The 25,839-nt window shown below is 41.2% G+C and overlaps 1 protein-coding gene across 9 annotated transcripts in view; it reads left to right on the top strand.

Annotated features, from left to right (window-relative positions):
• Window positions 1–25,839, top strand: part of myo9aa (myosin IXAa) — a 96,849-nt gene that overhangs the window by 34,588 nt on the left and 36,422 nt on the right. For 7 of the 9 annotated variants that reach the window (XM_019886662.1, XM_019886656.1, XM_019886661.1 and 4 more), the window contains exons 3-7: window positions 18,439–18,533; window positions 18,634–18,696; window positions 20,330–20,429; window positions 22,296–22,349; window positions 25,530–25,627. In XM_019886662.1, coding sequence (XP_019742221.1) covers window positions 18,439–18,533; window positions 18,634–18,696; window positions 20,330–20,429; window positions 22,296–22,349; window positions 25,530–25,627 — 410 coding nt within the window. Of the gene's footprint in view, window positions 1–18,438; window positions 18,534–18,633; window positions 18,697–19,216; window positions 19,447–20,329; window positions 20,430–22,295; window positions 22,350–25,529; window positions 25,628–25,839 lie in introns of those variants that run through there. The other 2 variants (XM_019886659.1, XM_019886663.1) reach the window with 2 other exon arrangements.

Here is a 25,839-nt window from a genome sequence, read left to right as displayed (position 1 = left end):
TTTTAACTTTGTGTCCAGCCTTGCTCAAACGGATGCATTTCCCTCGCTCCGCTCCAGTCATTACAGTTCTTCTACGTTTCGATGCCATGATCTACACGACATAAGTGAATAAAGTTAAAATCTTTCGCAATTGCAGTAAAACGCACGCCAATAAAAAGTCACTTACACGTCTTTGTTCCGAATCTGTTGAATGAAAACGGCGAAGCGAACACGTTTTTTTCGGTCGTGTCGAGTGGGTGCTGCTTTTAAGCTAGTGCCGCATTCTACAGGATGTTAAGTGAATAAAGTTAAAATCATTCACAATTACAGTAAAACGCACGCCAATAAAAACTCACTTACACGTCGTCGTTTCGAATCTGATGATCGAAAAACGCGAAGTGAAAATGTGTCTCTGTGTCGTCGTTCCGTAGCATCGGGTGGGCGTTGCGTGTATGACGTCTCAATCCGGGTTACGGGTAGTGGAATTTCCGCTTACGTAAGTTCCGGTAACATGTAATATCGTAGTCAAAATGTTAATGCACAGGTTTTTGTTCCGGGTGAAGGAAATTCCTTTTCATAGAATTCCGGGGATGGGAATATTTACTGTATTACCAAATAAATTATGATTTATCTGGCATAGATGACATAAGAAAACATCAATGAGGCAAATGCTGGTACTTGAAATATCCAAATGAGCTGGGTTTTTTTTCCTATATATACAAGAACTACTGGTCTCACTGATGGTGTAGTGGTAGACTCGCCTGACTTGTGTACGGGCAGCATGGGATTGGCTCCCACTCAGTGACAGTGTGGATGGTTGTTTGTCTCTACATGAGTTCTGTGACTGACTGGCAACCATTTTAGGGTGTAGTCCGCCTCTCGCCCGAAGTCATTTCGGATAGGCTCAAGCAATCCCCCAAAACTGCTATTTGTAGTATCAAAATAAAGTCAAAATATCAAAATAAAGTTGTTCTTATTTTTATTTTTATTTTTGGCAGCACGAATGCACATAGAGTTGAAACTCCTCTACGACGAAATCATGTTTGCGGCAAGAAATTTTTCACAACAGGGGGTTTTTCACTGTAGCAAATTTTTTCTCAGATGTAAACACACACACACCCACACCCACACACACACACACACACACACACACACACTCAAAACGTAAATCTGTACTCTTTATTTTTACAAAAAAGGAAGTTTCAATATCTATAATTTGATTATAAACTATAAAATGCACTTATAGCCAATGTACAGTTAGTTGTGTACAAAGAGAAAAAAGGGAAAGAAATTGTGAAATTTACGATCAGCATTCACTTTCACTGACATCAATTTCTTGGAGAATGTATTTTATTTTGCTTCCTCCGTCTTTCATTTTGATCACTTTTAAGATATCCTTTTATTTGTCCCACACTGGGGAAATTTACAGTCTCCAGCAGCTAGATTGTGGGTAGAAAGAAGAAAGAAGAAAAACAAAGTGTTTGCATTCACAAAATAAATTTTACCCTCTCTTCCAGCGTCAGAGCTCTTCTTGTCTTAGCTGCTTGGCATCCAAAGGTCCGTTCTGTAGCCATTTTAGCAATGCAACGAAATATTTCCTGGACTTCTGCGCATGTGTAAACCAGTGTGGTGGTTGCTGTTGCAGTTCCAGAGCGAAGCAGTAGGAGTCGCTGTTGGCTGAGGTTGGAATAGACTTTTGCGGAAGGCTTGTTTTCGTTGTAGTGAATCTCGGCGCGAGGCAAGAGCCGAGAAAAATATTTCGTATAATGGAACAGGGGGATTTTTCGTTTTGGGGGAGCAGAAAAGTGAGAATGGCTTTCATGCATGAAAATCTTTTCACACTAGGGGGTATTTTCGCCCATGTCGTTTTCGTTGTAGAGGAGTTTCACTGTATTGAACTTTTCAATGTCTATTGGTTCATCTCAGCTTTATCATGTCAGTTTTTTGTACTGAAACCCTTTGTGCGTTTTTAGCATAAAATGAGCAAATACAGGCACTATAGCTTTGACATTTACACTAATTGAATGTTAACTTTAAACGGAATAGGCATATCAATGTGCGGGTCGCTTTATAAAATGTATTTTCCTGTAATTGCTTTGGGACGCAAATGGCACCGATTTGGTTGAATGGCCCATATAAGCATTACTATTGAATGAGGGATTCCTCTGTTTGATACATTTGATTTATCTAATGGGAAACAATACATTTAATTGATTATTTATAAGCATGTCTGAGCTAAAATGACAAGTCCACACAGCTATGCAGTTGTTGGGTGCACGTGTGATTTCTCTCATCTAGGACCGACACTATTGTTTTATGACCTCGTTCAATGCCACCAGTGATAAAGGAGCTTGCTAAAAAAACAAAAAAAACAATGTGAAACATACAACTAAGCTACCGACTGTTCTATTTGCAAAGATATTTGCACATTTTGATTCTTTTGTAGCTTTGTGACCTTTAAATGTGCAGAAAATAATACAGCCGCATCAAATATTTTCTGTATTTTTTTTTACTATTACAGTATTGTGTACCCAACTGCCTAAAGACAGCTGGGGTAGGCTCCAGCACCCCCACAACCCTTGTGAAGATAAGTGGTTCGGATAATGGATATTATCTATCTTTCCGACTCCATTGGTAACACTCGTTAGCCATGACACTAACCACAGTGCTTTTGTTTAAATGACGGATGACTCGCATTACCACTACTGCACCGACGCCCTGCAGGAGCAGTGGAACAAGAGGCAGTTTCGAGAGAAAAAAAAACAAACAAAAAAAAAAAACAGTACGTGCCAATCACAATAATAAAAGAATGACGTGTCTACTATTAAATTAGCCGTCAACAGATTTGGTCATCGATATAATTGTGGTGAGTCACCTCACCTTGGCAGTTTGGGTTTTACTCCTAACAAACATGCATACCATAAAAAAGCTAACGTTTGCAGATATGACAGACACTGCATGTTGAAAATTAAGTGTTTCTTGAGGTTGAGGTCTTTTAAAGTCATTTTAGGTTTTTCCACAGACTGTTTACTCAGTGGAGATATCATGAGCCTGTTAAAGTATCATTTTTGTTTCTAAATTCAGCTGAAGCTTCAGTCGAACTGATTATCGGGTTCTTAGAATCACGCCTTACTTTGTCTTCTTTTTCACTTCTCTTGTTGATTTGCTGGCGGCCCGGTGGTCCAGTGATTAGCGCGTCGACCTCACAGTGCAGAGGTACCGGGTTCAATTCCGGCTGCGGCCTCCCTGTGTGGAGTCTGCATGTTCTCCCCATGCCTGTGTGGGTTTTCTTTGGTTTCCTCCCACATTCCAAAAACATGCATGGCAGGCTGATTGAACACTCTAAGTTGTCCCAAGGTGTGAGTGTGAGCGCGGATGGTTGTTCGTCTCTGTGTGCCCTGCGATTGGTTGGCAATCGGTTCACGGTGTCCCCCACCTACTGCTCGAAGACAGCTGGGATAGGCTCCAGCACCCCCCGCGACCCTTGTGAGGATAAGCGAATCAGAAAATGAATGATTGAATGTTGATTTGCACTCATCCTACATGCACTTGGCTGGTTTGCATTCATTTGAGAAACTGGGAAAAGCTTGGCCCAGCACTGACTGATCCGTATCATTAATTAGCAACACTCTCGCACTGTTAGCGGAAGGAACTGCCGATAAACATACTCGAGGAGAGTATGTGGTAAAATGCCCGACAGCTGTTTTGTCATCATGGTGTACAAACAAGAAATATGCCATATATGCTTGTCAGAGTACAAAATTTAAAGGATTTGAAGCAACAAATCTCATGCAGGAGGTACCCGCTGGCACTGAGAAGTAAAAAGAAACAAAAACATACTGGCACATGCTCCAAGTCACAGCAATCAGGTTAGTGTTTGCTCTGAAAGATAGGCTTGTTTTCCTAATGGCTGAGCATGTTTGCTTTGTGCTTGTCAAATGCATTTGCTTGGACGTGCGGGGTCATTCAAACCTCCATCACCATCCATGCAGAGAGATCATTTAAAAGGTATTTTTTGCTTGCATCTCACGCATATTGTATTTCTTTCACTTGTACCTTTGGCCAGAATTTATTCGTACTTTCAGTAAATTTTTCAGCAAAGTGAATATAGGTGTGGCAATTTTCCATCTTCAACACAAGATCCAAAGCTTTTGAATAAAGTTCCGCTGTATGCCTCTTCAACTCGTTTATAACGTGGTACAACAAATTATTTGTGAATAGAGTGGATAGATCCCCTGCTTCCAACCTCTCAAAGGTTTCCATCTTGTATTGTCTTAGGGCTGTCACTATTGAATCTTTTTAGATTAGATCATCCTATCGATTATTCTGTTGAATAATCAAGTCATCACTGGGATTTGTGAGTCAGAATATGAAGGAACCAATCTAGAAGTGGTTGGTGGGTTGAGCAGTTTTCCGTGTGTCATGTCGAAATTATATTCCATGGAGATTTTTTGTTTTTTTTATGGGTTTCATTGAAGTGGGTGCAGTGGCCGGTGTGATATTTGAGTCAACAATCAGCTTTTGTTTCTCTGTGTTGGTGGAGTGACCCACATTGAGTCAAGCCTGTGGGTTGAGTGGAAGGAATGATGGCATTTCCTGACTGTCAAACGACGACGACTCTCCAACAAATTTCTTAACACCCCCCGTCCAATAACCAGAGTAATGAGGATGGATACAAGGAGACGAGTTACAAGCGCACCTCTCAATATTGCCCAGGTACAGTGCTACCAGAAACATGACTCTACACACTGAGGCAGAGGTGGTACCATCCTGACCATGCACCATGGAATTCATGTATTCTGTAAATTCAACGTACCTAATTTCTTTTACAGGAACCATACTTTAACTCAGCGGTGTCGAACTCATTTTAGTCGCGGGCCACTTTTGAGTTACATCTTCCCTCGGAGGGCCGTTATGACAGTGAAACCACAAAATTCTTACTTGTACACAACACATTAATAGTTTACTAGTTTTGAAATCAGACAAGTCTATGAAAATATTTTGATCAATTATTGTTCAAGTGAGGGTAAACAGGCTAACAAAATTATTGCAAAATCTCAACGTTATTTATTACAGGTGACAATATTTCGGTACAGATTTTAGCAAGTTGACACACATGATTTGCTTTCGCGGGCCATGTAAAATGACCTGGCGGGCCGGATCTGGCCCCCAAGCCTTGAGTTTGACACCTGTGCTTTAACTTGAGTTCCAAGAAGAATTTGACTACAGTATTATCATGTACTGTAAAAGCATTCATATATTCAAACTTGCATTGGCGAATGATGGGCTCATAGCTTGTGTGGTGGAGCCACTTTTGTTTGAGACACTTATTTTAAAGCAGCCTCAAAGTGCTCTGTCCATGTCCACCTGTGCTGCAATAGTGCTGCAGTCTCCTCCGTGAGGAAAAGAAAAAAAAAATCATAAACTATCGATCTAAACTATATGACAGTATTTTAGTTTTTGTAACTTTATGAGTTGACTGTTTTTAGGTACTACCTTCTTGAATATACTTCTTCTCTTCTGCTGCTTTGTGAATGGCCGTAACTTCATGTCTTTTTAATGTGTCCAGCCTGCAGTTGGCTGATGGCTGTCTCAGAACGGGAGGCAGCTGTTGCCTGCTGCGTTGGGGCGCAGTGCTTTTGGCATAAATAACACTGCATGCCTTCCTCAGTAAATTCATTGAGCCACTGCTTGTCAACGCCACTGGATCGTGTGCTGTGAGACAAGATGGAAAGAGGAATCAAAAATAATGTTTCAATCACGTCCATGTTGTCTTTGCGCTGTTATGCTCCTTTATGGAAATGGATTTGTATCGCCTCGCAGACTAGTCCTGTCCTGCATTCCACGCCTTGCTATCACTGGTGTTTCAGAGCAAATTTCCACATGTTGCCACCACCATGAATTATTGCATGTCAACTACCTGTTGCGTTAATTTTTCTGCTGTTTCACTTGGACTCGACTTTGCTCCTTGCCAGGTCGCTTTCGAAAGAAGTGCCTAAAAATCATAAACGTTACTTTGACGCAAAGGGAACCTTTATTTTAATCAACACATCAACACATGCTTGGATGCAAAAAAAAAAAAAAATAATAATAATAATTGGCGGCCCAAATTAATTTGTGGTGGCCCACCACAGACAAATGTGAAAATTTGCTAAATTTCATTTCTTTTCACCAATCTTTACTCTTGCTCATTCTACCTTTGTGTGTGCGCTATTTTGACAAGTTATTGACCGTGTTTAAAATGGCTTGCTCCCTTTGACAATGCCATTTTCAGAAAAAACACGCCATTTTTGGGGTCTCCTGAAAAGCGATTATTTTGGAGGTACAAGGATTCAGCCCAACACCAGCGATATGTGGGGAAACACAGGCGGTCTAACGCCTTACTCAGTTCATTGATCGGAATGAAGACATTGCAGCTGATAACTGAATTTCCATAAAATGTGAACTATTGGCTGATCTCATATCGCCGTACAGTTCTTTCAAAGGTCCAGTCACCTGTAAACAGTTCCATCTCTGCATGGAACTTAATCAGTCTTGCTTTCAAACCATGTATCTGTTTGGATTTTTGTAGTTTTTGTTTTCTGACATTTTCTACAAGCCGGTATGTAAATATACCCACAATTGCTCCCCCGAATGAACAGGACACATCTCCTCGGGCGAAATGTGTTTCCTTTCCAGCCGAGTTCACCTCATCTCATTACAACGGCGGAACACTGTACTATTGTTTAGCTCCAAATATCCCAGTAAAGTAGATACCGAAATGAGATGCTTCTTTGCTTGATCTCCTCTGATCCCCAGCTCCCGTTTGTCCCACTGTGCTTTGAACTTCTCCAGGTTTGGATAAATTAGCTTTAGCGATTCCAGCTTTGCTCTCATTTAGCCTTTTCTCACACTTGAGGGACCAAACCCTTTTATGTAACACAGGGTTGAAAGTTCAGTAGAGTCTATTTATTGTCATATGATTGGGAAGGGTGGAGGTTTAGGAATAATAAGGTGGCAGCGAAAGAACAAAGTCGATATTGTTTGATGATCTGAGAAATGAAATGTTGTGAATGCGTGTAAAATCAGCTGTCCTATGACGTAGTCAGTCTATATCTCCTAACCAGAGGTGGCATTAGTCACATCGGTACAAATCACAAGTAAGTCTCACGTTGTAACCTTCACGTCTCAATTAAGTCTGAATTTACTGTGACAAGCAATCCAAGTCGAGTTGCCACCAAATTTCAAGCAAGTCGTATTAAGTCATTACTTGATTCAAGCAAGTTGTAAGTGATCAAATCTTGCCCAGGACCAACATCTCTTCAGATTAGTGAATGAATGAATTTATGTTTCCATGTTTTGTGTTGTCAAATCTATGAATTTTGGACATCTCTTGGCCCAAATCTTTGATCCAACCAATGTTTGAAAAAAAAATCAAGTTTTGAAATGTTAAATTATTTGGGGGAGAAATGCAAAATACAAATGCCATTTCGACATGTTTTTGTAATCTGATCTGTTCTGGCATTTCCGTCACATTGTGTCGCTGGTAATACTGTATTGGTGCCCAGTTTATTTGAATGTTTGTGTTTTTTTTTTTAATCGAGCTAATGGCTGCAAGATTCATGAGTAAACATTTTAAGGGTTTGATATTTCATATTGGAAAACTCAATGCCAATTCATTCCCAAATTATGTATAAAAAGTGAATGACAGAAATTGACAAATGTATTAAAATGCCGTGCAAGTACTTAAACCTTGAATAAATTTGTAACTTAAATAGGCCAATGACATCCCAGGAATCCTGAATTTCCATCTCAAACATCAGCAACAGCAGTTAGAAATATAGCAAAAATACATTTTTCAGTCACTGTAATGTAAATAATAATAATAGTGAAATACATTAAGCTGTGATTGATGTTTCTCTTTCGAAACCACGCACATGTTTCTGCCCCATCTTGTAATTTTGTACGCACCCTGTAAAAAAGATAATTCAATAGCCGACTGTTACTCGTAGGCTGGCATCACTTACAGTTACACAATGTTAGAAAATCTCCACTTTCAGCCTAAAAATGTCAGGGAAAATAGACCACTGTAGAAGCTTGCTACATTGTGGGAGTATATAGACCAAGTGACCCTTGAGTGGTCCTTTGATTCATCTTTTTGTTCTTTCTGCCTTTGTTTCTTCGTCCATCCATTATCTGCTCCGCTTATCCTCATGAGGGTCAAGAGCATGCTGGAGCTTTCTTTCCTCAAAAGCTAAACTGTGTTAAGATGCACATTTCCAACGATAAACAAGAGGAAAAAGAAGAGTCATGTACTGCAGTTCAAGTCTAAGTCAAGTCGAGTTGCAAGTCCTAAAAATTGCAACTCGAGTCGGAATTGAGTGACATGGCTTAAGTCCCCCAATCTTTGCTACTCACCTCAGTTCACTGTGTAGTGTGGCTTTCCGACACGACCTGTATCCAATTACTTTTCCATTTGAAACACCAAAAATACTTTGAAGGCATTTCTGAGACAGCCACCAACTGCTTTCCTTTTGTGATTTCTAGACGGCATTATTCATCCATCCATCCATTTTCTAATCTGCTTATCCTCACAAGGGTCGCGGGCTTGCTGGAGCCAACCCCGGCTTCTTTGGGCAGAAGTCAAGGTGCAGCCTTTATGAACTTTTTGCCAGACAGTCGCAGGGCGAACATAGACAAACAACCATTCGCGCTCACACTCGCATCGAGGGACAATTTAGAGTGTTCCAATACCTACCGTGCATATTTTTGGAATGTGGGAGGAAACTGGAGCACCCGGAGAAAACCCACACAGGCACGGGGAGAACGTGCAAACTCCACACAGGAAGGCCGGAGCCGGAATCGAACCCTGCACCTCTGCACTATGAGGCGGACTTGCTTGCCAGTCGTCCCACCATGTTGCCCAGACTGCATTATTTCTTTTAATACTTTGTGGCTGAACTGCTTTTTAAGGACACAGCCTTCTAAAACTGTCATTCGAAACAGTTTTGGTATTCGGTTTACCTCTTGATTCTCACTGCTGTGCTGCTGCATTAAAGTCAATGACATATAATTAAAACGAATCACTCCTTCCTGCTTTATAGAGTAGATGACACAAAGACTCAGTCAGGTGCAGTGTATATTCTCCCCTTAGGTCAAAGCATGTGCACACACATACTTTACGACTATGTCATAAACCTGATCTATTTTGGCCCATGTGACTATCATCGTGACAAGGCCAGGGTCTTGGCCATGGCCAACTGTCCACAGGGGAATCTCTAAGGCCACGTTTGCAGTGAGACACAGAGGGGCCTGAATGGTGAGTCAATCAGAAGAGAGCATTTTTTTTCTCAGATGGCTCATCTGAATGAGATCTGTTAGAAATGTAGACAAAGTACCTCTTTGTTCCATTTCGGACCATGCAATCACATGACAAGAACTATTCACAGCGTTGAAATTCATTTTATCAACTGGGAATCGATGACTGGAAACGATAGCAAAGCTTTCTGTGTGTTAAATCGGGCACTTCACCCACCATGTAGCTGATCGTCTACTTTGTAGTATGAAGCCCTTCATCCATCTATTACGCTGCTGACTCATGGCAGCTTGACCAGGAACAATCTGCTTTCCAGTCTCCTCTCTACCGCTCTGTACGAAACAGACTTAAGCTCAAAATAGCACGAAAAAAAATACCGTAATAATAAAATCAGGTTTCTCTTGCTAATTACAGATCAAATCTGTTCTCTCGTCAAAGCGGTGAATGAAGTCATCATGATAAATGATGTGTGACTGATTCACATTTCATGATTCATGTAACACGATGGTGGAAAAGTTCACTGCCCCACAAAATATGCAGCATAATACCAATGCAATGCATGTTGAATTGGTTTTGTCATTTTGTCTGCTCATTCACATGACACTGTAACAAGGATGCGCATCTGCGTGTCATAATTCATGAAATCAATTTGAACAAGATAGCAGAGAGTTGGTGTCTGTTCAGTTGTGTGTTTGTGTGTGCGAGTAAACGTGTGCCTGTGCTTGGATGCAAGATAATGAGCATTTCTAACAGTTCTCTCGAAAAGTATACATTTATTTTGTTCATTTGAGATGCATTTCCCCCATAACTCAAATTTGTACTCCTCATTTCCCCTCGAATAACGTATTAAAAAGACGCTTTTGCATCAGTGAAGCAGTGCAAGCTGCTGTCGGTGTGCGGTACAGGCAGGTTATGCAAATTACAGTGTCTTGAGGCATTTTCACAGCTCTGTGTGAGTGGGAATTTTTTGAAGAACTTTCCCCCAAAAAAAGACAAAATTTTGCCTCTAACTTTGCCGCAGGAGCATACCCGAAATGACAAAATGCCTCTTCCAATCCATGTTCAGTTGATCTGTCTGTGGGAATTTCAGGAAAACAAAAGTTCCATAGATTACCCCTTTCTATTCAGCTTGTCCTGCACACCCAAAACTCAACCACGCACACCTCACTGGAGTGTACTGTGGCTCAGTCATGCTGGAACAGAAAAATCCCAAATGCTTCTCATAAAGATTCAGACAAATGAAGTCGCCTTGTGTACTGCCGGATTGATGTATGTTTTTTTATGAAAATGTTTTGGGATGTATTTTAGTCAGGAGAAAGGTTTGGAAGGAGGAACCAAACTGCTGATTTGGATCTTGGAGTGATGACGTTTGAGGAACCTTGACGTTAGGGCTGTCACATTTTTACCAACGAAAATGTCCAACAGTGATAAGAACGCCTCTGCAATTAACACTTGACTATGCCAAATTGACATTTGAACACGATACAAAAACTTCAAAGTCAAGCACATTTTAATGTGGCTGTTCAAGGGTCTGGTGTTGTTGACATTCACACATGCACAAATGCCTCCCTTTGCCATTATTAGCTACTCCAAACAGATGTGAGGAGTTGTTTTAAATAATAATAATAAAAGGTAAGATGCAGCAGTGACCATCACGCTTGCCTGGTTTGTATTTACTTTTCTTCCATGTTTCACACAATAAACACATCATGTTACACTTAAGAGTTAATCACTGCTGAGCCATGTAGACTCGCTTTGGAGCAAGCTAACTTTGCTTCAGAAGCTTGAACTCACACGTGCAGAACGATTTAGTTAAAGATCATACTTTGCTCCCCGTTTAAGTCGTGATCTGACGACCTGTGACGAGGCTTTAGCTCTTTCGGCGTCAGCTGCATTCTAGTAATCGGCCACTCACACAGGCGCCGTTTGCAAAATGAATGCAATACAGTGTCGTGTCTACAAACGACGTGTGTTCCCGTGACCCCCGTCTCTATGCGACCCCAGCTTTCCTTTGAAGTCATGACATACAACATAATTATTTGACTCTTTAAGGAGTGAAAACAATGGGCGTAATCCCTGCATTGATATTTCTGTTGGTGCAAGAGTGCTAGAAGCTACTACCAAGGGTCCGGACAGTGATCCCAGTGTAAAACATTAGCCTAAAAAGCTAATCACATCAAACCTTCTCTGTGTGTTGGCTCTTCTAAATGACTTTGACTGATCTTGCATGCGGTCACATTACACCCACAATACTTTGGCTCCGTCTTAAGTCTGTCATTGGTCTGCATTTGGCTCAATCTGTGCCCCAAAGCCAGGAAAAATGTTTTTGACCTTTAATATTGGAGTGTGTGGCGTGGTGCAAGAGTGTCTGTGCAAACAGTTTCATTTTTGGCAGAGGGAAAGGGAAGCAAGCTCATATAGTATCATGTTCTGTTATAAAATAACAAATACATGATCCAAGTCAATGAATAGCTGCCCTGGTATCCGCAACATGCAACCAAACTCCTTGTTGATTTTTTTTTTCTCCACACAGATAACCACTTGGTGTGCTTTTGAATGAATCTGCTCAGAAGAATTGCTGGGACATTGTGTGTCTGTTGCCTTGAACCTTCAGCAAGACATTAAATCCATCTGAATAAACTTGAGTGGAAAGTGGAAGTAAATAGGGCCCGGCGGTACAGTTATTAAAGGTTTGATAATCGTGACAGTTTGACACTGGAATGATGTCCTTTTATTTTGAAATACAAATCTGAGGTCAACCAGCTTCCCAGAACGGATCGTGTTCAACCTTCAGTCCATATCACACTGAGTGATGATGTCTCAGTAAGATACATGCTTTAGATCAGGGGTGTCAAACTCATTTTTGTAGTGGGCCACATTTTAGTTACCGTTTTCCTTGGAGGGCCACTATGACTGAAACCATATAAAAAAAGTCAAGAAAAACAGTTTATTCAACTATTGTTACTGTTATGAGGGGTTTGGTCACAAGAAAATGCTTACAATATGTTTCCTATTTATTACATATGATAATTTTTAAATTTGTTAGAGATTTTAGGAAGCATCTTGGAAGTTGACATTTTGGATTTCCCTTCGCGGGCCACATAAAATGATGTGGCGGGCCAGATCTGGCCCCCGGGCCTTGAGTTTGACACCTGTGCTTTATCTCTTACACTGTATGCTTCGATCAGGAATGTGCCCAAAGTACAAAAGAACAGTACTTTCTGGTCCGCACATGTAGACTTAAAGGAGATATGCTATGCAAAATTGTAATTTTAATGACTTGCATACCAATAGGTGTGAAAGGCCAACCTACTCATCAGGTGGAAACAACCATGGCAATCTTTTAGCTGCCTATTTATGAAAAGAATGTCTGAATTTAGAGCCCAGTTTTATACACACTGCAACAAATACATAATTACAGTAAATCACTAGAGGTAACACCAAAACAACACAATGTAACTCCAAGTCAATCACACTTCTGTGGAATCAACCTGTCCAATGGTGATTTTGAATCCGTTTGAGCTGTTTTTGTGCCAATGAAACAGGAAACCGGTGAAAATGAGAGGCATTTGCCAGGACAACCCAGATAAAGTTGTATTTCTGCAGGTAGTGTCCAAGCTGTGGCAAGAACATTTGTTGTGTCTCTCAGGACCAGAGCAATGAGGACATACCAGGAAACAGGCCAACACTGTGCACCTTGATTGGCATTTGGCAGAGAACCTCACAATTGGCAAATTCACCATCGGTGCTCTGTGCTCTTCACTGATGAGATTGTGTTCACACTGAGCACATGTTACCGACGTGACAAGAGTCTGGAGACGGTGTGGAGAGCGTTGCACTGCTTGCAACATGATCCTGCATGACCGGTTTGGTGGTGGTTCGATAGTGGTATGGGGAGGCATTTTTTGGAAGGCCGCACAGCTCTCCTTGTGCTAGCCAGAGGTACCTTGATTGCCGTTTGGTACCGGGTAAGCTCCTCAGACCCGTCGTGAGCCTATATGCTGGTGCAGTTGCCGCTGGGTTCCTTCAGAAGCATGGCAATCCCAGGCCTCATGGGGGAAGTGTGTCGGCAGTTCCTGCATGATGCATGCATTGATGTTATGGAATGGGCTGCTCGGCCCTCAGACCCGAATCCAAAGGAGAACATCTGGGACATCATGTATCATTCCATACATCAACACCATGTTGCAACAAAGACTGTCCAGGGTTTGGCAGATGCTTTAGTCCAAGTTTTAGGAGGGAGTCCCTCAGGAGACAATTTGACGTCTCATCAAGAGATGGAGGTCATCAGGCCTCGAGCAGGACACACACACACACACACACACACACACACACACATGACTGAGCCTGATTTTGACTTGTCCTGAGGAATTTCCACTGAAATTGCTTCAGCCTGTATTCAGAGCTTCCACTTTGACTTTTAAGATTCGAAAGCCAGAGACTTACGGGATAGTGATTTCATTTAACCTTGATCATTTTTATGTGATTTTGTTCTCACCACATTCAACTGTGTGATTAAGAAAGATTTTCAACAGGAACATGTCCTTAATTGATTTCTAGGTCGCATTACTTTAGTGATCAATGAATAAGCATCCGTACAGCGAGGTTCTTTGCCAGGACTCTGGAGCCAAACTGAGGGGAAACTCCAAAACCGCTTCAAAGCATGACCGAATTTCACTGTGACAAAGCCAACAGGTAGAAGCAGCAGAACCAGTGGTTATGAACTTAATTGGTTCCCAGCGCCTGTTGATAAACATTTCCCATTGAGATGACACAAATGCAATTTATCTGTTCCAGCCCCAAAATTAAGTTACACTTTTTTTTTTGAGTGTGTGGTTAAAAAGCAGCAATATAGAAAAAAGTGAAAACATGTTATAACAAAGACATGAAACACTTACAAAAAAAAAACAAAAAAAACCCTATTTATTGCTAACTAACTTTACCAGAGAAGTTGGAAAACGTGAAGAGGACTCCAGCTACTCCACTGAAGAAAGTCTTCTTCTATTTTAACCTTCAGAAAATCAAATTCAAGTGTTTTTTTTTTTTTGTTTGTTTGTTTTTTTTTTATTCTTTTTTTCGAATTCATTACTTGATTTTGGCATTCCAATTCAGGGAAATTTGTCATTTACTGAAAAAAAAAAATAAAGCGGGATGTCACATTGTCAATGAAAAGATTAATTCTCGACAGATTTCTTTTGATCTTTTTTTTTTAAATATATTTTTTTGATTGTAGAATATCCAGCTACATATGCAACTCTTTTTTTTCTGCCTGAAGCTGTGGAGGGAGACAATTACTATTTAAGCTGTCATCAATGTCTAATGCACATCGAAACACAACATAGGTCCATCAACTCGTTCATGCCAAGATGGTTTGTATATCAAAAGTAGGATATAAATAGAGGTCATCTTTCTATGAAGACTTTGCACAGAACTCGGGATTGTACCTAAAAAGACTTGTTCGTAACTCGAGGTTCCACCGCACTTGGTTGCTGGGTGACATTTCAGGCGCCATGCGGGTGAGCGTGTATTTGTTCTTTGGGGATATCTCTCCTGTGACATGCACACTAATCGACAACGTGTAATTTGGTTGCTTGGTCATGATTTGGTGCTGGAAATAGAAGCCTTGCATGTGCTCACAAGGGCTAGCTCACTCGCATGGGATAGGGACTCCCTCTCAAAATGAGATTATTCGACAAGACAAAAAATAGGTGCTGTATACACCTAAAATAAGTGCTCAATGTGCTATTTAGTTCTTGATCCTTCAGACATTTTGAGGAAAGCATGTCACACACAATGTTAAAGCAGTTTTGGATTGTGGAAGAAGAATCACTGCCTCTTTTGAAAGGACGTGAGTGCCGTTTTCATTCTGAGGTGGAATGTTTCATTTTTTTCATGCTTACTTACAAAGGGATCATAATAATAATAATAATAGAAACTCAATATAGAAAGAAGAAGAATCATCAACATCTTTATTTTTCTGAAATTTTTCCTCCGCAATTAACACATCAGAGTTGTGGAAACAGAAAATCCACACTCTTTAAGTGGCACATGCTGGAGTAAGTGACTGCTTAACCCACCGGTTGCAGGTGACGATCTTGGCCACGGCTGCTCCAAAATCCATCCATCCATTTTCCGAACCGCTTTATCCTCACAAGGGTCACAGGGTGTGCTGGGGGCCTATCCCAGCTGTCTTCGGGCAGTACGCAGGGGACACCCTGAACCAGTTGCCAGCCAGTCACAGGGACACAGAGACGTACAAGCATCCGCGCTCACACTCACACCTTGGGACAATTTAGTGTTCAATCAGCCTGCCGTGCATGTTTTTGGAATGTGGGAGGAAACCGGAGTACCTGGAGAAAACCCACGCAGGCACAGGGAGAACATGCAAAGACCACACAGGAAGGCCGGAGCTGGAATCGAACCCGGTACCTCTGCACTGTGATGTCGATGCGCTTACCACTGGAGCACCGGGCCGCCCTCTGCTCCAAAATATGCAGAATTACATAGTACACTAGTTTGCATGCCCCTTTCGGAGTTGTAGCTTCTCATGTCTGGAAAACGTACCGTTTATTGCACAGTGCAGATGCCAGATGAATACGGCTGTCAGCAAAAGTCATCTATGCAAGTTACTCCCTACAAGCCCCATCACTGATGCTAAACGCCAAATTGTTAAAAATAAATAAAAATTCCTCTTTACTGAGCATATGCAGTGAGAGTATTGCATGTTTTTTAGTTTTTTTCCATTGGCTGGACTTAGCATGAGGACGCTGACTAATTGTATTGTATCCTTGTCTGACCTCGACTTCCTGAACCAGCCAGAATGTGAGCAGAATACTAACTCCTCCTCCATTAGACCACTTAGTTCGCGGGAAGTGATGGAGTGTGTGTGCAATTATACTGATTCCAGTGATTTCAGAGAAAGTTCATGAAGGACAAGTCTGTGGCAGTTATCCTGTGTTTGTGAGCCAGGATGTGAAAGGAGCAGAGAGGCCAATGTCTCTAAATTCTTCTGGTCTCCCTTGAATGGAAAGGTTGAGCTTCCCCGCCAAAAAATTCGAGTTGGCAAAAAAAATTCTATTCATACTCTTATGCCTGAAGCCATGTCCGCCCCCCCCCCTTACCCCCAGGAAAAAATATTTCATCAGTTTCTGAACCTTTTTTCCAATCCTATTATCAAAAATTGAAAATGATCTACAGTTATCAATATCAAATATAATTTTCCAACTTTTTCAGCATTACTGTTTGTAAAGAACAGCAACTAACAATCCTTTTCTCCTGCTTCAGTCGTTTTTGTTCCAGGGTGTGGTGAGCCATATTGAAGTCTATTATTGATTGGTCAATAGAGAGCTGTCATTGTGCGACAGTGGGAAGAATATAAAACATTCTCATTGGAGACGCAGAGAGAGAATTGTAAGAAGCTTTTTTGTGGAAAATTCCTGCAGCATTTGTCTCACTCAGTTGGTTGAACACTGGCTGATGATACGGTCTTGCGCTAGTATGATGTCACACTTTTGCATCAGACGCAGCTGTTAGCATCCATACCACCCCCTGTCTGATTCTTGCTTCAATTTATGGAGAAATGTGACGATTGTGGTCTCTTGGGCTACTACTGTTTTGTTATCCACCTGTGAATACTCTAGCACGAATTGGTGTATGCATACGGTATTTTTTTGAAGACAGGACGACCCATTGTGAGGTTGGCTTTATTTGTGAAGGGGTTTGTAGCTAAAACAACAAATGTAGTGCTATTTTCTTGAGAAGCCAACCAGCCCAGCCAGCGAAATGTAAACACGGTGTTCTCTTCCAGTTCATTCCCAATTAAGGTTTTTCTTGGACTTTGGATGCTGTTTAATTCGCTGATAGGAACTTCAACTGCTCTTACTCCCATCTTTGAGTATATGTTTGCAAGAAAGACACCATGTTCATGGCACTGGTACAGGGTTGGGTCACGCAGGGGTGTATTCTCATTCTGCAGACAGACAGCAGCCCTCAGTAATTCACCGAAGAATTTGTTTACTCGTGGCAAAGCTACAAATAACTGCAGAGGGTTTATCGAGGGCGAAATAGTCCTTGCCCTGCAGGCAGCCATACAACATCAACAGTGGTAAAGGGAAATACGCTTGCATCCTACAAAGGCACAACCGCTACATGTTCCACATGGCCACACGGACCATCATTAATCGTTTTTTTTTTTGGTTTTTTTTTTAATGTTATGCATTTATTACTTTTTAAAGAGTAGTGCAACGCCAAGCTTACACTGCCAATTTGTTTTTCTCTGATTGCGACCCTAAAACAATGCAAATGTAGTGCTATTTTCTTGAGAAGCCAACCAGCCCAGCCAGCGAAATGTAAACACGGTGTTCTCTTCCAGTTCATTCCCAATTAAGGTTTTTCTTGGACTTTGGATGCTGTTTAATTCGCTGATAGGAACTTCAACTGCTCTTACTCCCATCTTTGAGTATATGTTTGCAAGAAAGACACCATGTTCATGGCACTGGTACAGGGTTGGGTCACGCAGGGGTGTATTCTCATTCTGCAGACAGACAGCAGCCCTCAGTAATTCACCAAGGAATTGTTTTACTCGTGGCAAAGCTACAAATAACTGCAGAGGGTTTATCGAGGGCGAAATAGTCCTTGCCCTGCAGGCAGCCATACAACATCAACAGTGGTAAAGGGAAATACGCTTGCATCCTACAAAGGCACAACCGCTACATGTTCCACATGGCCACACGGACCATCATTAATCGTTTTTTTTTTTGGTTTTTTTTTTTAATGTTATGCATTTATTACTTTTTAAAGAGTAGTGCAACGCCAAGCTTACACTGCCAATTTGTTTTTCTCTGATTGCGACCCTAAAACAATGTTATTCTTCTGTCTCCGACTGACACTGTTTGAAACTACGCAAGAGGAAAAGCCTGCCCTGCGCCATCCTGACTGACAGCATTTCAACAATGCTGGGCACAAATTCAAAACTCCATGCACGCTCGATCTGCAAATGAGTTCTTCACACGTCCATTCTGCTTCAAACATGCCCCTTGACCTCTGGCACTAAACTCAATGTTTCAGATAATACACTATGTCTCTACTTGTCCCGTAACTGCCCCTGCATTTGTCCGACATAAGTTTTGTTCTTACCCCTGTGTCTTTCTCTGTTTCCTCTTCAGGCATTTGGCAATGCGAAGACAGCCCACAATAACAACTCCAGCCGCTTCGGCAAATTCATCCAGGTTAACTACCAGGAGAGTGGAACTGTGAGAGGGTAAGGAACCAGAAAAAATGTATGATGCATTTTACTGATGATGATGATGATGATGATGATGATTTTGAAATAAATAAATGAATATCTATCATCGTTTCAGAGCCTATGTGGAGAAGTACCTCTTGGAGAAGTCAAGGTTGGTCTATCAGGAGCACAATGAGCGGTAAGTGCTTCTTCGAAAGGCAGCTTGCCAAACTTAAATCATAGGGATATGTGTTACAGGAAGTTCCAGTGGTGCATTGGGTCCTCATTATGTAATGTGTGTTGAAATGTGAAGTCACCCCAAAACATCTATAACTTTGTGGGTTTTTTTCAATACTTATACGATAATATTCACTTTTTGGTAGAAATGCGCGCGCGATAAGACGATGTTTATCACAAAGATGATAGAAAAGTTTTGAGTGTGTCACTTTTCTCCTCTCATCATTTGTTGCCTACAATAATACCAGCGAAGACTTAAAGGTCAAGAGTGAAGTAAACTTGGCCAACCATATTTTGAGTAATACTTGGAGCAAAAACTATTTTCAGCATGTCTTTGTTTTTTAACGTAAGCCACCCAGATTCATAATTAGACCCATAGCAACGCAATGACAATGCTTTTGTTTGGCAATTTCCGGCGAGTGACGTCACTGACAGAATGTGCCAGTCAGCCGTTGTACTTACTGCTCTTTGCCATTGTTACCGAGTTATTCGGCAAAATGCCTCGGCGCTGTGTGGTGATGCACAGTTCACACTCAGCCAAACAGTTGTTTGAGTGGCCAAAAGAAAAGAATTGGGCATGTAAAAGGACCAGAAAATTTGAACGACAGTTTCATTCTCTCAATGCGAATGAATTTCACCCCGGTGTTGACGAGCATTCTTTGTTACGACCACTTAGAAGACCTGTGTTAGCTCACCGAGATTTGCAGAAAAGGTACGTATGATCATCAATGAGTAACTCTGTTTATGAAAATTCAAAGGATTATACGTGTCCTGTACAAATAATACTGTACGCAAACATTCAAACTACAGTATATGAGTGCATGGATGGAATCCTCTGTAATGGTTGACAACTGTTTACAATGCTGCCGATATAATGTGCTGAGTGGCCTACAACGCAGCAGAACTACTTCAGCAATGGCAATGTCGGACAGCAACCCACTATGACGTGTGCGCTCAGTGCTAGCGAGAATACATGGACAGAGTAGATAATCTCATTGTGCATAATTTACAGCATATCATTGAATTGCAAACAATAAAGCGAGGCTAATAACAGCAGCCTAGTCTAGGTCTCATCTCCACTCCTCAAATAATTTGAAACGTCACTTTCCGAATCGATTTCTGGCTGGTTTTGTACACTTTCCGAATGGTTTGTCGCTCAGCATCTCATTTCGGAAAAACGATTACTTTGTCGAATTTTATTTCATTAATTCTGACATTAAAAAAAATTGTATTTGGGATTTTCTAAAAATACTTTACAGTTGACCTTTAATTTGTTGGGGAAAAAAATAACCTGTGACATACATTGTTAATTGCTGCAAAACCATTGGCCGAGAATCATCCATTTGTGAAATCTTGTAAAACTCGAGAGTGTTGTTTATATTTAACACCAAAAGATAATCTCTACTTGTCATGTAAATAAGCCCCCCACCCATCTCTGACAAAAGCCTGATGTTTTTTTTTCCAGTTTTGGCCATTAATAAGCATCTTAAAGGGAACATAATGATGATCTTTGTTACAGATATCTCCTTTTGTTTTTGTTTTTTTTTTTGCGTTGAAGTAATATCTAAATAAGGTTACTCTGTTGTGTCCTCTAGAAACTACCATGTGTTTTACTACCTGCTGGCAGGAGCGAGTGAAGAAGAAAGGGCTGCTTTTCACCTCATGAAACCTGAAGAATACCATTACCTCAGTCAGGTAGGACTCACTGTTACTATCCTTTAAAGTAGAGCCTTTCATTTTAAGCAATAGAAGCTCATGTACTGTCCCTGGCTGGCTTGGGGGTATTCTGATCAAAGTTGAACTTTGTTGGATCAGATAGAAAATGTAGTTTTGTCTGGGAGCGGTGTGTTTGTTTTTGCGCTTTTTAAGAGTTCAGTGTGCTTGCGTTTGCTGTATGTCGATTGGTGTGACGAGGGGAAAAAAATAGGGGGAAAAAACGTGCGCGCACACACGCACACTCTTACGCTTACTCCAACACTGACACACATGTCGACAAATGGTAAATGTGCGTCAGCTCATCAGCAAAACAGGTTGGAAGTAACAGAACAATCAAGTCACATACACGGCACCCTTATGGAATGTTGTGTAAAACATAACATGTGTACAACGTGTCACTGCCTCGGAGCTTTGACAGCCACGCCAATGACTACCGGCGACTTCCTCCCCTCCCATGAAATCGCCTACGCTGAGAGGAGCAGGGAATTCCGTTCATTCCTCCTCATCCCTGAACTGCACACACAAACACGCATGCATACATAAATTCTACCACATTCTTGCACCCTCTTCATGATCTTCCTCTTTTGGATGCTGCTTGTTCTCCTTACGTCTCTTCTGTGAAGTGTAAATGCACACCCTTGGATAGATTTCACAACCCCCTCATGACGGCCAAGTAAGGGCAACCTGTTTTCAGACGCCTTAAAACAGGCTCGGGATTAGCACTCGTTTGTCCACATTCATAACTCTGTTTTCATTGGATCCTGACACTGTCAGGGTGACAAAATGGCTGTTTTGCATCTTCCTCCTTTTGCATTACTCCTAATTTTAAAGACTGGAACTATTACTGCAAGCGTTGCCTAAGCAAACTATGAGTTTTCGAGTATTGTTTTTTTTTTAATCGTCGAGAATTTGAATCGTCATAATTACGAAAATGGTTAAGCATAGCCATAAACTGGCAGCACAAGGACTCATTTGGAATTTTAAAACTGTCGATGACTCTACAAATCATCTGTGTAAGAGACTAGTGCAAGTAAAAGGAACTACAATAGTCGTAGCTGACTTACCAAGTTAACTTTTCAGGGGGCGATTAGGGGTTGGTAGAATAATACAGAATGTCCCAAAAGTCTGAACACATAGACATTGACAGCAATCATAAAAGGACAGCAACCTTTGCATCACAAATATTGGGAATCAAATTGTAGATATTATGTATCAATATTCCTGTTGAATAAAATGTTGCAAATGTCATTTCTTGAAAATTAGCATTCCCCCACCCCCCACACTATGTGTCCAGATTTAAGGGACACTTCTGTGGATTAATCATTTAGAATTATTTGTTGATTGTTTGTGTCGTCAAGCAGCTGAGGCAAAGCAGTTGTCCCTACAACCAGTCGAGAGAAATATTCTGAATATTAAAATAAAGGAAAAATGTGTCACTTGCCAATCTCTAATGGCATTAGTGTGAATACCCAGCAAGTTTCAAGTTTTTATTAGTAACATAGTCTTTATACATCCTCTAACGAATGGGTAATGATAAGATACTTGAATGTCGGAAATAAATCCTAAAAACTCATAGTGGGCTTCGGGGAAAATACGACTGCTGTTTTTGTTCTAAAACCAGTGTTCAACAGCTTTCATTTTATGTGCTTGTACTGTATGTCCAAGTCTGTACGTGTATGTGACGTGCAACCATTTCTCATGTTTTTTTTTTTAACTGCATGTTGATTACTGTGAGTAACCTGTGTGTGTTGTACGTGTTCAAGTCGATAATGGATTATGTCATCATGGAATGCCGCTGTCTAATTCTAACCTCATGCTCTGTAAACTCTACCTTAACATTTCCAGATGACAAAGAGAACCCACCGACTGCACTGGGACAGTTACTGTGAGAGCGAAGCGGTCAGTATCTGAGTGTCAGTTGTACACGTACATTTTCGAGAAGCCATAGAAGCCGCGGCACATTGCCTTTCTGCTTCAGGTTTTTTTTTGTTTTTTTGCGCCTTTTGGGTATTTCCTGGTTTGCTTCGGGTCATGTTTTTTTTTTTGTATCTGTCCTTATTTTCCCAGTTGTTGCCTTTTGGAATGATGTCGGTATGTCTGATCATATCCTGACCACTGTGAATCTCTTGTCTGCAATCCTTTTTTTTTTCCCTATGATGGTCGTAAATTCATCCACCCTCCAGAAATAAGGTCCCCTCCCTAAGTCACATAAATACATTTAACCAGACCTGCAGGAAGGTATTTGTTTTGTGCAGTTTTTTGGAAATTACACCCGTTTTGTCATGGAACGGATACAGGGTGTGTCAGAAAAAAATCCGGAACCGGTGTCACAAAAGACATATTTCAAATCCGAAACCCGAACAAGTTTTCCCCTTTTGAACTAATGTTGTTGGAGTCTTAACACACTTTTCCAGCCTTCTCTGGTTTGAGGAAAGAAATCAACTGAGCCACGTCGTGTGACGAGCGAGGGGTCTCCTGCCTCGTGATGTTCTTTTCAACCATGAAGTGTCAGATGCGCAAGGCTTTGTAAGCAGGCGCCTTGTCAGAGTGAAGCAGCCACGAGTTGTCCTGCTTCTTCTCTCGCCGCCTCACGCGCACTGAACGAAGCAAATGCCACAGGATCTCTTTGTAGACCTGCTGGTTCATCGTCTGGCCCACGTTCAAGGGGAAACTGCTACTTTGGCATTCAAATATTTCTTTTGTGACACAAAATGCTCCCCGTTTTAAATCCACAAGGAGTTTTTTTTTCACCATTGTCTTAATTGCAAATCTGCAAAGATTACATTTGCAGGGTGACCTGAGACAAAAACACAGCATTTTGTCTTTGATTCCAAAAATGGTTGAAATAGTTCTGGCCTCTACGGATTTATGATTCACTTTCAAGATTGGGTGAGGCTCTCACTTCCCATTAGTTAGTATGTTCAGTGTTTAAAATGGAAGTCACAGCAAAAAGACCTTCATCTTTTGTAGTGAATACGTTTTTTTTTTAATTTGTTAGCCAAGATCACAATAACAATGCAAGTCAATTGAAGCAATCATTGCCGTCATCATCCATTCAAAATACATTTAAAGGTAATTTCCTTCTAAAGTAACAACGTTACTAAATTCTCCTCAAACCTACCATTACCCTTGAACAGGTACACCAATATGTGTACCCTCATTTGCTATTTCAACTATTTTCATTCATTTTCAAGGGACTTGATACTATTTTCAAAATGCTTTTTACATCATCAACGGGTTGGAATAAGAAAGTTGCTGCAATTTTGTTTCTAGTCCAAGATGTGAATCTCCACTCCAGCACTACTCAAGATAAGATCGGAAGAACTTTTTGTCTCACAATGGAGAAATTCGCAAGAGATGCCGTATTGACTTTAGATCTGGGTCAAATATAATATTCTGATTTATGGAGCGTAAAAGGAAGTGTAGAAAAGTAGCGGAGCACACGCTCATATTTGTGTAAGGTGTTCACTCACCAGTGAACGATGGAATGTTTACATGTGGGGATGAGTTATTTGCCAGTCAGAAGTTCCAAGAATGGATAATGTCAGCAATGTTTCTTTTCTTTTTACATTTTGGTTATTGAAACACACTCTCTTCTCAGGTGAAATGATTTGCTCACAAACTTCACCTATACATTGCGGCACTCTGTCTGCATGAAGTCGTTTTGTCATTCAGAGATACTCCATACTGTCTGGATGGGAGTGTGATTTTGATTTTTTTCAGTTTGAAAAAGGAAAGGACCATAAAACAGGAATATTGCAAATCGTGAAGCAAACGACTACAGCGCGGTGTACTGGTTAGCATGTTTGCCTCACACATTGGGAGCGCCTCTGTTTGATTCTTTGCCTCCGCTTTCTTTGTGGAGTTTGCACGTTCTCAGCGTACTTGTGCAGGTTTTCTCCGGGTTTTGCGGCGACCTCCTGCATTCGAAAAACATAAATGTTCAGTTAATTATTCATAGGTGTGAATGTGGCTATGAATGGTCTCGTGTCCTGCGAATGGCTGACAACCAGTCGAGGGTGCAGCCTGCAGCCTCGGGCCCGAAGTCAGCTGGGCTCCGCCACAGCTCAACTGTCATACAAATAATGAAAAAAAGATATAGAAAATAGTAATGAGGATCACTAAATTATCCCAGAACAGTTTTTGAGCAACTGGTTATGGCTTAGCATGTATGTATTCATCGACCAGGCATTTGTTCTTGTTCAGTGATGCAGGAAAAAGGCTTAATAGCTCTAGTGTGACTCTCACATTTTGAACGTTTGCGTTTCCGACGCCTCGGAATGTGATGATTATAGCAACCATAGTGGAAAGACCCATAAAGCAAAGAAGCGGTTTGGAGCGCAAGTAGTTTTCATACTTGTCGGCTGCTCTTTTTGTTTGTCCGCAGCATATTTTGTAAACCTACAGGCCACAACATAACAATCCATAGATATGGAATACAAAAGCCGCATTACATTTTGGTGTCCGTCACAAATACACTGTCAGAAAGGTATTTATAGTACCGGTAATTATATTTGTATTGTGTTGCACTTCACTGCATCATATGGAACTATATGTATGATATCGTTGGCACCTCATTTGGTTTATGAGAGGAACAGATAAATTATGAAATCCTTCTGACAAAACTACCTACCATTTGTAGACTTCAGTAGTGAGTTTAGGTCGTTAGTTCTGTCATTTAGTTAAAACAGATTTTCATTTGGGTACACATTTTGGATACAGATTACCGGTACCCTTCCCGTTGACTGAGTGGCATTCAAGTTATTTCTGTATTGTACAACATGAGATTGTCTTCCTCATGTTCTGGCCGGTGAATGTTCCCTTCAGCTGTTGTCAGCCGTCTTGTCAGCATGGCCCAATGCTCACGATGATGCTTGAGACCACCGTTTTGCTCTTCCACTCTCCAGTCTAAATAAAAATCCCCCTTTTTTAAACATCTTAGCAAGAGACTGTAAACACAAAAACATTAATGCGGGGTTTATTTCAGCGGTGTCAGTAAGTGCTTCTCCACTTGATAGCACGTTGCCCTTTGCTGCAGTGTCAGTGAGAGTAACGACTCCCGGTTTCCACATTTTGCAGGACTGCTTCACAGTTGAAGGAGAGGATTTGAAGCATGACTTTGAGAGGCTTCAGCTGGGGATGGAGATGGTGGGCTTTCTTCCTTACACGCGAAAACAGTGAGTGATGGACATGCACCCACCCACCATGCAAGCACGTACGCACTCAAAGTCGGGGGGGGGGGGGAGAGATGCCAATCGATACCACCAGTACCGATATACTCTGTAGTCTCAACCGTATGGATGTTTGAAGCGTAGGAATCAATCTAAGCGGTATCAGCTCAAACAGTATCGATCCCCTAGCTACTCCAGCGGGCGTAATGGCCGTCTCG

The sequence above is a fragment of the Hippocampus comes genome, unplaced genomic scaffold, assembly GCF_001891065.2.
Source record: "Hippocampus comes isolate QL1 unplaced genomic scaffold, H_comes_QL1_v1.1 scaffold261, whole genome shotgun sequence".
Lineage (NCBI taxonomy): Eukaryota > Metazoa > Chordata > Actinopteri > Syngnathiformes > Syngnathidae > Hippocampus > Hippocampus comes.
The sequence above is the reverse complement of the archived record's forward strand: the minus strand, read 5'-3'. Positions and strand labels throughout refer to the sequence as shown.